The sequence below is a fragment of the Gymnogyps californianus genome, chromosome 11 (assembly GCF_018139145.2).
Source record: "Gymnogyps californianus isolate 813 chromosome 11, ASM1813914v2, whole genome shotgun sequence".
NCBI lineage: Eukaryota > Metazoa > Chordata > Aves > Accipitriformes > Cathartidae > Gymnogyps > Gymnogyps californianus.
In genome coordinates this window covers 1,385,938-1,398,821 of record NC_059481.1, presented here as the reverse complement: position 1 = coordinate 1,398,821, position 12,884 = coordinate 1,385,938, and the positions used below count along the sequence as shown (strand labels likewise).

General features: G+C 50.7%; 1 protein-coding gene across 4 annotated transcripts in view; it reads left to right on the top strand.

Annotated features, from left to right (window-relative positions):
* The window catches only part of PKM (pyruvate kinase M1/2), a 21,774-nt gene extending 8,890 nt beyond the window's left edge, over positions 1–12,884 (top strand). For 2 of the 4 annotated variants that reach the window (XM_050903685.1, XM_050903687.1), the window contains exons 4-11: positions 542–673; positions 880–1,066; positions 1,899–2,169; positions 2,851–3,001; positions 4,435–4,587; positions 8,801–8,967; positions 11,269–11,450; positions 12,036–12,884. In XM_050903685.1, coding sequence (XP_050759642.1) covers positions 542–673; positions 880–1,066; positions 1,899–2,169; positions 2,851–3,001; positions 4,435–4,587; positions 8,801–8,967; positions 11,269–11,450; positions 12,036–12,142 — 1,350 coding nt within the window. In that variant the 3' untranslated portion in view covers positions 12,143–12,884. Of the gene's footprint in view, positions 1–541; positions 674–879; positions 1,067–1,898; positions 2,170–2,850; positions 3,002–4,434; positions 4,588–8,128; positions 8,296–8,800; positions 8,968–11,268; positions 11,451–12,035 lie in introns of all 4 variants that reach the window. The other 2 variants (XM_050903684.1, XM_050903686.1) reach the window with 2 other exon arrangements.

Below are 12,884 nucleotides of genomic sequence, written 5' to 3'. Positions count from 1 at the left end.
GTGCTTTGAAGGGAGGAGGAGAACAGCCATGTGTGGCAGTCCCTTAGCTGCGACATTCTTCTGGCATTCAGGAGTCTTTCCACGCACATAATCATCCAGCTGCCAGTGCTGCCGATGTTCTGCCATGTTGAATAGGCAGGTTTTCAGCAAAGCTTTCGGAAACGTTCTTCCTAAAGGCCTGTTGGTCCGTGGGCCATCTTCAAACAGCATGTGTATGTCCTGATGGCAAATCACTTCAGCCAAGCGCCTGGGCTGTCTCCTCGAGTTGGCCTTCTGGGCTTAGAACTGGGGGTACCAAAGGCACAGCCAGATAACTGCCGGACTCCACTTTAATGTGGGGAAGGCCTTTGTATGCTCACACTCTGCTTTTCTGGAAGCTCAGTCTGAATTAAATTCTCAAGCTAGAACTGCAATTGAGCATAATGTGAGAGCAGAGCTGTCAGCCTGGGACACGTAGTGGTCTTTTTCGTATGCAGTGGAGTAGAAATGGGCTGAACATTTCCATCTTTTTTTTTTTTTTTTTTTCCCCTTTCCTTGCCAGTATCATGAGGGCACAATCAAGAACGTGCGAGAAGCTACAGAGAGCTTTGCCTCTGATCCCATCACCTACAGACCTGTGGCTATTGCACTGGATACCAAGGGACCTGAAATCAGAACTGGACTCATTAAGGGAGTAAGTTGATCTTTTTTTTTTTTCCTCCCAGTTTTTTCAGCGCGTGAGACTAGATACCATGTTATGCCTGTGGCCTTTTCAAAAAAAAAAAAAAATCTTGAGGTAACGAGCCAACTACCAAAAATTGGGATGAACTGCTGCAAGCTGCGAGGTGGTTGTGTGCTGGTTTTTACTGGTTTTGCTGAAGTGCATGTTTTGACACACAGAGTGGCACAGCAGAAGTGGAGCTCAAGAAAGGTGCATCGCTCAAAGTGACCCTGGATAATGCCTTCATGGAGAGCTGCGATGAGAACGTGCTGTGGGTGGACTACAAGAATCTCACCAAGGTTGTAGAAGTTGGCAGCAAAATCTATGTGGATGACGGTCTGATTTCCTTGCTGGTTAAGGAGAAAGGTGGGTAACAACCATTCCAGCTAAGCTTGTTTGTTCTTTCCTCAGGATATATTTGTGATTTCCCTCCCCTAACTGTTTTTTAGCTTGCAGTTCTGTATTAAAGAAAGGAGTACGTGGTTCTTAATGCTGTAGTGAGACTTTGAACAAAACTTTCTCTACTTCAAGTGTAGCAAGTTTCTAAAAACTAACTTCAGCTGGGTTTCACTAGACTGTCATCTAAAACCCCTCTTCAAAGGTACATGCGTTGTAGGGACATACCGGTGCTCATGATCAAAGCCTAATTCATACTTTAGCCAGGCTAATTCATATTTTTAATGCAGGATTTAACTGGTTTTACAGCATAAACCCTGAGTTTTGTGGTTAGAGACAGAATTAGCTTTAACTGGTAATGTAGGAGCAAGGTTAGTTCCACAATACTCCCTTTATAGTGGTGCGTAGGCTGCTTTAGCCTCAAGGTATCGCCTCTGATCCCGGAGTGTGTAGGGAGATCGAGGTGAGGCTTTTGGGGTGCTCAGTTTGGTATTACAGGGCTCCTGTGTGCAGAAGTGCAACCTGGTAGCTTTTTTGGGGGAGGCAATCCCAACCTCCGGCACGGAACAAATGGCGTCTTCTCCCAGAACAGCGTAGAAGCGGTTTTAAACCCGTCTGTTGTGCTCCCGTGGGTAAATTGCAAGCTTGTGTGTTACATAAATCCTCTGAAGGGAGCAACGATGTGCTTTTTATCACGTGCGGTTGCTGTTGGCCCTGCTGTTCTCAGTCAGGGAGGTGATGTGGGAGCTGGCAGCGGGGAGCTTGCCGGTAAACACTGACCATGGGAACACATCTGTTGCAGGCAAGGACTATGTCATGACGGAGATCGAGAACGGCGGCATGCTCGGCAGCAAGAAGGGAGTGAACTTGCCTGGTGCTGCAGTCGACCTGCCTGCGGTCTCTGAAAAGGACATTCAGGACCTAAAATTCGGTGTGGAGCAGAATGTGGATATGGTGTTTGCTTCCTTCATCCGCAAAGCTGCTGACGTCCATGCTGTCAGGAAGGTGCTAGGGGAAAAGGGAAAGAACATCAAGATCATCAGCAAGATCGAGAACCACGAGGGTGTGCGCAGGTGAGCTTTGTGCAGGTGACATCGCAGGTCTGTCACCCTGTATCAACAGAAGAGCACAGCCCCTTTGCACTGTAGTCAGGATTTGTCCTGGTCTCTGGCTTGCCAGGAGCAGAAAACTTACTAGTTGGAGTAACGGGGTGGTAATGCAGGCTGTCACTTAATGCCATGTGTGTGGGACTTATGTAGCTGTGGTATGAGCAGTGGGATGTGTAACTGTCACGTGCCCTGAGCTCACGGGGACAGTGTCACAGTCTCCCCGCATCCCTGAAAAATCTGCAATAGCCTTCGTAGCGAGCGTGAGTTCAAACTTCAGCAAACTTGCTGGTTTGGATGCAAATCAGCGAGCTAATGCATGGGAATCACCATGTCTGTGACAAACTATCAGACTAAAATATCTCGGATCAACTCATGCTCCTCTCAGTCTGTCTTTGTATAGCTTTAGAAAGCTTTATATAGTGCTTTATATAGCACTTTATACATGCTATGACTTGGTCTTGTTTTTCTTCCTCCTACCTTGGCATTACAGCATACCAAAATGGCACGTGGTAAGCCCGTGTGCCGGCAGCGTAGCTGCGTATTGTGCTTGAGAGCCGTGCTCTCTTTCAGAGGGGGAGGAGAGAACAGACGGGAAGGTGCTTCGCAGAACAAAATGGGGTAACGAACCTCTTCTCTTGCTGTCAGGTTTGATGAGATCATGGAGGCCAGCGATGGCATTATGGTGGCCCGCGGTGACCTGGGAATTGAGATCCCCGCTGAAAAAGTCTTCCTCGCCCAGAAGATGATGATTGGGCGCTGCAACAGGGCTGGCAAACCCATCATCTGTGCCACTCAGGTACTCGAAACGCAACGCTAGCTCGTAACTGCTGGAGTCTGGCAGGGTGCGAACGTCAGTAGCTGTTATGGCTTGAGAGCATTCGCTAGAGAGTGAGATGCCAAGAGCAAGGAGGTTTTGCTCATAGCTGAATAGCTCATCTTGAGGCACTTCTTCAAAGATGTGTTTGGGATATTCCCCAGTAAGGTTACAGGACCTCTTTGTGTGGCTGCTGAAGGTTTTAGCCCTCAAAACTTCATGCAGCGTGAGCCTTTTGGGCTGACTAAACACATTCTGGGAAAAAATGGCTTATGCTTTGCCTTGGCATCTTGTGGCAGCACATCTGTGTCTAACAGAAGACTTGCTAAGGTTCCCAAGTATCTTACAAGATGCGCCCACACTGCAGCATCAGAAGGAGCTGAGTAAAAGATCCATCTCCTTATTATTCTGGGAGCTGCTAGTGAGGGAGGGAGAGCTGATGCTCAGCTTCACTGGTTCCAGTAGGGATCATGTGCAGACAGTCCTCAGGCACTGGGAGGACTGGTTTCCTGGCTGTGCTTGCTCTGTGCACAGGCTGCGGAAGTGAAAACTGTCTCTAGAAAGTAGTCAGACAAGGTTCTGGGTTTACAGTGGCGTATGCTTCTTCCTTTTCCTGTATTGCTACTGAAATGCAACTGAAACGCTGCCTCAGGCGGTGTTTCATGAGGAAATGAGTGATGTTTGCCCAGTGGTGAGCAGCAGCCGGGAGAAAGCTGAGCACCTGAGGAAGATAGGAGAACTGGCCAGGCTTTGGTGGAGTTCTACTAGCTTCTGGGAGAAGGGGGTAGGAAGAGCTAACCTCATGGAAAGCTGTCCTGTTTTCCGCTCTCTTCAGAGTAGGTGCTTAGGAGGCTGGTGGTGGTAGCTGTTCTGAGTTTACTAGCCTGTACGTGTTATGTGAAGAATTTGAAATCTTATGTTGGATGAAGATGACTTTAGGTGGTGCAGACCTTGCTGTTTTCCCTGTTTCTAGATGAAAAAACCAACCCCCTAGATGCTAATTTGGGAACATATGGCTGGGTTTGAGCTTTCCATAAAGATGTCTAATGGAATGCTCTGCTCTAAAGAGCTCTGAGTTCCTTGGACCAAGCCCTGTGCTGAAACGTTAAATTGGAAAGTTGGAGTATTTTTGTCTGTGATGTTGTGTGGGTTAAATCTCCCTGGAAAAGGAGTAAATGTAGAACAGGTACAAAATGAAATGGCTTGTTTTTCTCGCTGGTAGATGCTTTTAATTCCAAGCTGGTTAGGGACCAGGCCCCTCTCTGTCCTGTACCTACAGGAGAACTCTTCTCCCAGAGTCCTTAGGCTGCATCCTGTCTTGTGCCTTATCTATAAAGTATATTGAAGCGTGCTAGTGAAAAAGCAGCTGGTTCCTTTTGTAGTGTCTTGATTTCTTTGGATTTGTTCTCTTCCAGATGCTGGAAAGCATGATCAAGAAACCTCGCCCGACCCGTGCCGAGGGCAGCGATGTTGCTAATGCCGTCCTGGATGGAGCGGACTGCATCATGCTCTCCGGAGAGACCGCCAAGGGAGACTACCCGCTCGAGGCTGTGCGCATGCAGCACGCTGTGAGTACTGCCTTCGCTCTGGTGGGGGGGCCTGTCCCGCAGGTGAAAGTAGCAATATTCTGTGACCCTGCATCTTCCATCTGAGCCAGGCACCTGAAGATCTAAACGTGTCTGGTGCTAGGTGTCAGCACCTAGCAGCCCAAAGCAGCGATTACTTTGTTCGCACTCCCGCTGTGGGTGTTTCTTTACTTAGCGTGGTCCTGAGGGCCTGAAACCCTACAAACTATTGTTGGACAGAGCTGAGAACTGCTCTGCAGTGCTCTGAAATCTAAAACTTCAAATTTCTCGTATTAATTTTTGTTTAGGCTGGGATAAAGGGTTTTTTGCTGTTACCTTGGTATGAGTTTCTCCAAATGCCCTATTTGTTTTGGCATATTAAATGCCTTACACTTCTCCAAGGTCAAGGAGCTGCTTAAGCAGTTTATCTCTAGATAATGAAAGGTATCGGCTGACTCCTCCGTGGGGCGGGGGGGCGGGCAGGGGAGGCTTGTGAGTCTGATTTACAGCGCTGTTGCATTCAGCACCTGGTGCGCTTGGTGTTGGGGGTGTTTGTTGCATGAGTACTGACAGCACCATATTTTTACATGCCTGAACTGCCAGAAACCTCTGCTCTGCTTCGAGTTCACCCAGCTCGTGTTTCAGCTGATAAAAAGCCTGATGTCAAGTGTCTACAAGTGTTGCTTCTCCCCAGTTACCAGTGCTGTGAATCACAGTAGTGATAACTCTCACCAGATATAACTCTCACCAGTTTTATTTGCAATTCAGGTTATATAGATTAATCAACTCAGCTAGTGTTTGTTTGCAGTGCATTATGTAAATATCTTTTACCTTAATCTGGTCAATATGGAGTGGTGTTTTTTGCAAATGCAAAATACGACTTGATGATTACTGGGCAGTGACTGCTGGTTTACAGGCTGAACACTAACGGTGCACCTAAAAGGTTCTTCCTCAGTTTTCACCCCCTCAATCACAAGGGTTGACTTTCTACCAAGAGTTGGAAACTTGCTGCAGCAAACCTTGCACCTGCATTTCCATTCTGGCATTAATTCTTAGACTCAGGCGGGTTGTATTGTACCTGTAGCCTGAGCTCGGGGTCCGTTGCACGTGTTTCCTTTTTCCTGCAGACCTGGGAATAGTGGTGTTCACTCTGCCAGGCCCCCGTGGAAATACTGAAGGTTTTAACTCTCCGTGCAGAGGAGCAAATACGGATTCGCTTTATTTAATGTAACATAGCACAGGCAGCAAGGTGCCAACTCTGTGACGGTAGGAGCACGTCCCCCTACAGTCAGGACCTTTCATCTGAGCTAATTCACTTGGTGTTAGTCGAGAGAAGCCCTGCCCTGAATAACCGCGGTCTGAAAATCTGCAGCATGGCCAGAGCAGATGAATATTTCCATCTGAAGTGGCCAAGTGGTCATAGCAGGGAGAGAGCACCTTACCTCTGGTAAAGAGCGGCTCCTGTATGCATTCCCTGGCCTGAAATTGGTATCCGTTTGGGTTTATATATTTGTTTATCCTGTGCTGCTGCAGGATTATTCCAAGTAAAGCTCCCTCTGTAGTGAGGTGCAGACAGCAGATGTGGGCTGTGATGCTGAGAACGATCAGGGTCTGCGCTATATAGTGTCCTTGCACCTCTCTAAAAGACTCGACCTCTCTATCCCTGGCCTGTCCCAGTAGCTTTGCTGGGACTCTGCAGTGGTTTCGCTTAGCAATCCCTTTCCAGCTAGCCTCATAGAAACGAGCTTGCTCTTCAGTAGCTGGCATCTCTGTGACAAAAATGCCATGTGCCTTTGGAAGCAAGCTTCCAAATATCGGGCAAGCTGTTTCCTGCTTGTGGGAGTGCATTTCCTTCCAATTCCAGTCCGTGATCCACAATTATCTTCAAATGCTGCCCTGGCCATTCTGTCTAATTGGACCAAGGTTTAAATAGCCGCTCCATTTTTTCCTTTCCCCCATCTCCACCCTGGTATCTCCTCCTGTGTACCAACTGGAAATGCTCTGGCCGTTTCCATGTGAGTAAAGCTAGCTGTGACGTGGCGTTAAGAATTGCTGTGCCCTACCACTGTCAAAGCCGGCACGTGTATACACGTATTCTCTTACAACTGGGGAATGCAGGCTTCCCTCTGAACTCAGGTTCACTCTGCGTGTTACGCAGAGCTGCCTGCCTTTGGACCAGGAGCTGAAGATAAACTGCCTGGCTACCAGCTCTTGCATTTGGAGTAAGTGTTTTGAGGCGGATACTTCCATTTTATCTAACGGCAAGTATAAAGCCAGCAGTAACAACACTGACTGCTTTAGGACCAGAGTTGGCACATGGAGTGCTGTTCCTGCCTGTCACATGTGTCCTGTTATTTTTAGACATAAGATGCTTAACTACTTTGGCTTAAACTGATATCTGTGGAAGAGGGATAATTCCTAGCATCACATAAAATGATTCATTAACACTAGAGTAGCAAAATTCTTATTTGGAAGGGGTCTAACTACAAAGCTTTCACTATAAGGGCACTTCAGTCTCTGCTTAAACATCAACTCGTCACACTTTGTGTAGCAGCTGCTCACTTTCTGGAGTAACTGAATGAAGTTGTCCTTGAAAAGATGACCAACCTTTGCATGCTTTTCTAGTCTCTGCAAGCCTTCTTTATCGGGTTGTCAAGGGCTAACGCAGCCTTCTGAGATGAGAATTGTCTTTAAATGTGAGTGGTTCCCGGCGTACTGGGATGAATAGATTACTGAACTTGTTGCAAATGCTTAGCCTGAACGGAAAGCCCTTAGTTGTGCCTCTCCACCTCTCGTCTGGCACTGTACAAACACCCCGACATACACGTTGTGACAACCCTATAAGGAAGACTTGTTCCTATTTATTTCTCTATTACCAAAAGGGAAGTTGGTACGGCACTTGGAGGTGAAACTTCATTGGCTCTCAAGTTAAACTAAATCTTTATTGACTTTCAAGTTAAACTAAATCTAATGAAGCCGAGAGAGACAGTCTCCCAGCTTCAGGGGTGACATTCAAAGTGCATTGCTAGCGTGCTGGCTCCATGAAGACTGTTCTAGCGGTGCTGTGTGGTGTTGGGAGAATATGAAGGGGAAAACACGGAGCTACAGGGATTGCCTCTTGCGGAGTCAGAGGCAGGTAGATGGCATGAGAGTCTCTCAAGGAAGTAATAAGCAGCGGCAACAAAGCGCGGCCTGACTGAGCTGGCTTGCTGTGGTCCTTGAAAAGTAATCTGCGTTTGGCTGCTCTGAAAGGACTCCAAAATATAGCAAGAATGCCACCTTTGAAATGCCTGCCCAGTGACCAGGGCCCGCCAGTTAAATGGCGTGGTGGACCAGCCAGCGCCGCTGTGGCACGTTAGACTGAGTTGCATTCAACAAATTCACAACCTGAGAGCCAAAGAGTTTCACAGCCTGACCTTTAATATCCTCTTGCATGCATTACTATGACAATGAAGCAAATTAACGTGATCTTATGTTACTCTGGTATATCTTTCCTTCTTTTCTTTCCTCTCTTCTCCTCCTTCCCTCTTACTCGGGCCTGCAGATCGCTCGTGAGGCTGAGGCCGCAATGTTTCATCGTCAGCTGTTCGAAGAAATTTTCCGCCTCAATGTTAACAACAGGGACCCTGCTGATGCCATGGCAGTAGGCGCAGTGGAGGCCTCTTTTAAGTGCTTAGCTCCAGCCCTGATAGTTCTGACCGAGTCCGGCAGGTAGGGCTCAGAGAGGGGGCTTGCTGCCAGTTCTTTCCACGAGTAAAAACACGCTCCGTTCTAACACTGCAAATATTTAGCAAGCAGCTCGCTGCTACGGTATCAGCCTTGCATAACTGCTGCGGTCTGAGCTGAGTTCATCTCTGTGGCAGGGAGGGACTCCAGGTAGGCAGGAGCAGAGCGAGAGTGCCTGGCAGTTGGCATGAATGTCACCTGAGTGTGGGCTCGGCAGGGTGAGGTGACTCGGTAGGTGCCACCAATTCGGAAAAGAAACCTTGAGAATCGAACGGTTCCTCTGTAAAGCTGTGCTGTTCGGGTGGCTGAACGTTGCGGCCATCACCCCAGCGTGTCGAACTAAATCTGGGCTTGCTAATTGGTAACTCTTAATGTCAAAAGCTGACGGTATTTGTGTGACACCTTGCTGATAGAGCACCTCGCCCTACCCTGTGCCGCCCCGAGCGACTGACGTGAGTGTTGTCTTCCCGAATGCGTGTTGCTCTTATAGATTGCCCGGGAGGCCGAAGCCGCCATCTTTCACAGGCAGTTGTTTGAGGAACTGCGTCGTCTGACTTCCCTGAACTGTGATCCCACGGAGGCCGCCGCTGTTGGCGCTGTGGAAGCGTCCTTCAAGTGCTGCAGCGGGGCCATTATTGTCCTCACCAAGTCTGGAAGGTAGGAGGTGACAGGTTCCCTCAGGTCGAGCCCACTTCGTGACAGGGTGGGGGAAGGAGACTCGCAAAAAGATGGCTTTGAAAGACTAGAGCCGTAACAGCGAAGCCCGGGTTTGGGCAGCGACCGAGAGCCCAGGCCGCCTGCCTGCAGCGCCGGTTCCTCGGGAGATGGGCAGACATCTCAAACATACGTAACCTCTGAGGTCCTCTGCCTGCCTCTGCCGGCGTGGCATCAGCACCCAGCCCTGCCTCCCCTCGCTGTTGCGAGTGGCATCTCTGCCAGCACCGCTGGCTGGAAGAGTCAAGGGAAAATAAGTGTTGCAGCTTCGATTCAAACTCCTTGGCAAGAAATCCTCGATTTAAGGCAGAAGTTCAGTGGATGCAGACTGTATTTTCTTTTTTCAGATCGAGGCCTTGGCCTTTCACAGTAGCATCCAAATTATTGGTCCCTCGCTGAACCTTTCAGGCATCAGCCCTGCCTGCCTAAGCCCAAGGGGCGAAGAGGGACTGCTTAGCCTAGAGCTGTTAGGCAGGGAAACTGAAAGCATTGGAAATTTCCTCTTACCGGCTTCCTTATGCCTGCCGGCGAGTAATCTCACGGAACAGGCAGGCATCTGGCAGGCACCCAGCAGCCGAGTGCTGCCTGCACTCTCAGGTGAGCTCAGTGCTTTGGCTCCAGGTGAGAGACAGCAATGCAGACGCGCTGGGACTATATAGTTTGGGATTTCGGTCCAGCGACGGTGACAACTGCCGAGTAGAGACTCGCTCTTCCAGTTGTGGAAAGGGAGCTGAAGCCTTGCTGATCAGCTTTTCCATCTAGAGGAACTAGATGGAAGAACTAGAGGAACTGCCCACTCTCAAAGCACGTCCGACCATAAGTCTCAGACTGCTTTCTGGAAGAAAATCTGAATTTCTTGCACTGGATTTGGACCAAAGAAATAGTGCAGCAGCAGAGATGTGATTATATGCGCTGGGCACGGTCTACCTGAAGATCTGGACCGTCGGTGAATCCTTCACCTAAATTTACAGCTTAAAAATGATTTGAAGCAGCCACTTTCTGCAGACGTGAGGAGTGACCATAAGCACTGAGTTTCTGGATACCCTCGTGCTTCTAATGTTTCTTTGTAAAAGGTTCCAGTCTTACATTTGACCTTTTTAAAGAGATTTGAACTCTGATATTTGAATATTTTTAGCTGTGGATTCTGTTACAGCCTTTGAGTACCTGGATCTCCTAGAGCTACCGGGAGGCTTCTTGGACAGCGTGGGAAGGATTGTCTGAGAGCTGGCACGTGTGTTTGGGTGCTTTGAGCAGACTGCTACTGCCTACTTTTAAGCAGCAATCTTTGAATCGAAATATTGCTGAGCTTGGCTCCACTAAACGAGGCTGCAAAAGCTAGTGGAGATAGTGGCACGCTTGTCGGAAAGATGGAGCTGTAAATGCCATGGCCTTGCAGTTTTAATCTCCATTTATTTGCAGATGCCCTCTGTAAGCAGTGCCCAGGGAAAGGGAAGCCGTAGTCCCCACCCAGGGCGTGCCGCTTGCTATTTTAAGGCATTTTTAACGACTCTGTTCCCAACTTCCCAGTATAAATTTTGGCCCCGGTTGCATTTGCTTCCTGTTGGGCGCAAGAGCAGAGCTCTGTGCGGAGGAACCGGCCTGTTCGCTGGCTTCGGCGGGTGAACGTGGCTGGGAGGCAAATGGCTTCCTCCTTGGCAAGCTTTGGGTAGCGCCGCTGGCACGGGCTCTTTCCATCCCAGAAACCGGGAGCTCCTCAAAACGGAGGGAACTTGCAGGGAGCCCCATTGAGATGCCGAGGACTGCTTGCAGGGGCCGGAATGAATGGCACCTCGCCACCTTAACATAGCAACGGAGACAAATAAAGGCTTGTTTTTTTTGTGACCAAAACACCCAGATGGCACTTCCTAAACTCGGAGGCGAGGTGATTTTTTTCACCACGAGACTGGAAGTAGGGACTGTCACCAAGGGACGGCCTTTGGTGGTGGTCCGCCCACTTCCCTGACTGGGAATTCAGCAGAGCATCAAGCTCGTTGGTGAGCTTGGCTCTTGCCGGTATCTCCTGTGGTCATCCTCTCTGTCCCTCCAGGGGTTTTGTGGAGCCCTCCAGGGGTTTTGTGGAGCCCTCCAGGGGTTTTGTGGAGCCCTCCAGGGGTTTTGTGGAGCCCTCCAGGGTGACAGGCAAACCTCGCCGCTGCTTGTGCTCCCTTTGGCTCTGCACAGGCTTCCTCTCGGGCGGCCGTGCCTGTAACGCGGTGCTTCACCTCGTGCCTGGTTTCCTTCTAGGTCAGCACACCTGGTGTCCCGGTACCGCCCGCGGGCTCCCATCATCGCCGTCACCCGCAATGACCAGACTGCGCGCCAGGCCCACCTCTACCGGGGCATCTTCCCTGTCCTCTGCAAAGAACCAGCCCACGACGCCTGGGCGGAGGACGTGGACCTCCGCGTGAACCTGGGCATGAATGTTGGTGAGTGACGCTGCTCCAGCCTCCCCTGGGGAACGGTCTGGTGGGACACGGTGGTCCCGAGCACCTCAGACGGTGGTTTTGGGGTTACTGATGGGGACCGGTGACAAAGGGAGAGGAACTGGCTGCCGGTGTGGTGCCGGTATCCGATTGGGAAACGGTTGGGGCGGCAGTTGCATAAGCACAACCGCATCCGATGGGGAAATGGGAGAGCGGGTTTGTCACGGCTGCCTTAAACTAGGTTCCAGCAGAAACCCAGGTTGGTTTTAACGTGATAAACGCTTGAACCGCGATGCTCTTCACTCCTGAGAGACGAGAGAAGCCCGGAGCGGGGTGACTCCTTTCTCCGGCCCCTCTCCAAATCCTGTGCTGTTGAATTTCAAGCTCCGTGGCGCAGAGGAGCCCAAAGCAGAGGCGATGGGTGGGCAGCAGGAGGATGGATGGGGTCTTGATACCAACCCAGAGCCGCGGCTGCCGTGGGACAGGACTGGGTGGCGCAGGGAGTGGGTGACAAGCGACGTTCCCCCTGCGGCGAGCTGCCGCCGGTGGGACCCGAGCTCCTGACACCTCCCTCTCTTTCTCTCCTAGGCAAAGCGCGTGGGTTCTTCAAGAGCGGCGACCTGGTCATCGTACTGACGGGCTGGCGCCCCGGCTCGGGCTACACCAACACCATGCGCGTGGTGCCGGTTCCCTGAGCGACTGACTCTGACCAGCGACCACCTTCCTTTCCCCCCTCCCCTCCGCTCCCCTCTCCCCTCGCCTTAGACCAGCCATCGCTTGCGCTGTTCTCCTTCTCCCTAGAGTGGATGTAGGTTGCTAAACACCACCCAGTGCAGCAGCAGCAGCAGGGGGGAGAGAGACCTTAAATCACTAAAAAAAAAAAAAAAGGAAAGAAAATATACTTGAAGTGTTTAGTTTTTTTAAAAACCTCTCCCCGTAGTGAAGTCCTGCCCCCGATGTATGTCGGAGTCAGCGTTAGGAGGTTCCTGCATGATGTTCCTCGTGACTGTCCTCAGGGTGTGACGCGTCCCTTTCCCTGCCCTGGTCTGGGGCGACGGGGAAAGGGGAGAGGCGACTTGTGGTCAACGGTTCCGCTGTAACCCTCCTCGCTCCAGGGAAGCTGCTACTCACCCCCCCTCCCGTGCAGCCAGAAACCTCCCCACAGACCAAATCCCGGGTGACTCCAGCCCCCTCTCAGCCGGTTTGTTTTTCAGGGGTGGGGGTAGGAGAAGCGTGTTGGGTCCCGGTGCCCCCCACCTCCGGGCTGCGAAGAGCTTCCCGTGCTCCCCGTGCAGCGTCATCTCGTGTGTTAGTCGTGTTTTCCTTCCCTCCACCCCTTGCCCCGCCAGAGCCTTCTTCCCTCACCCTGCACTCCGACGGGCCCCTGGGGTGGTAGAGCACAACTCTCCATCAATAAAGAGAAGCTGAAGCACCCGC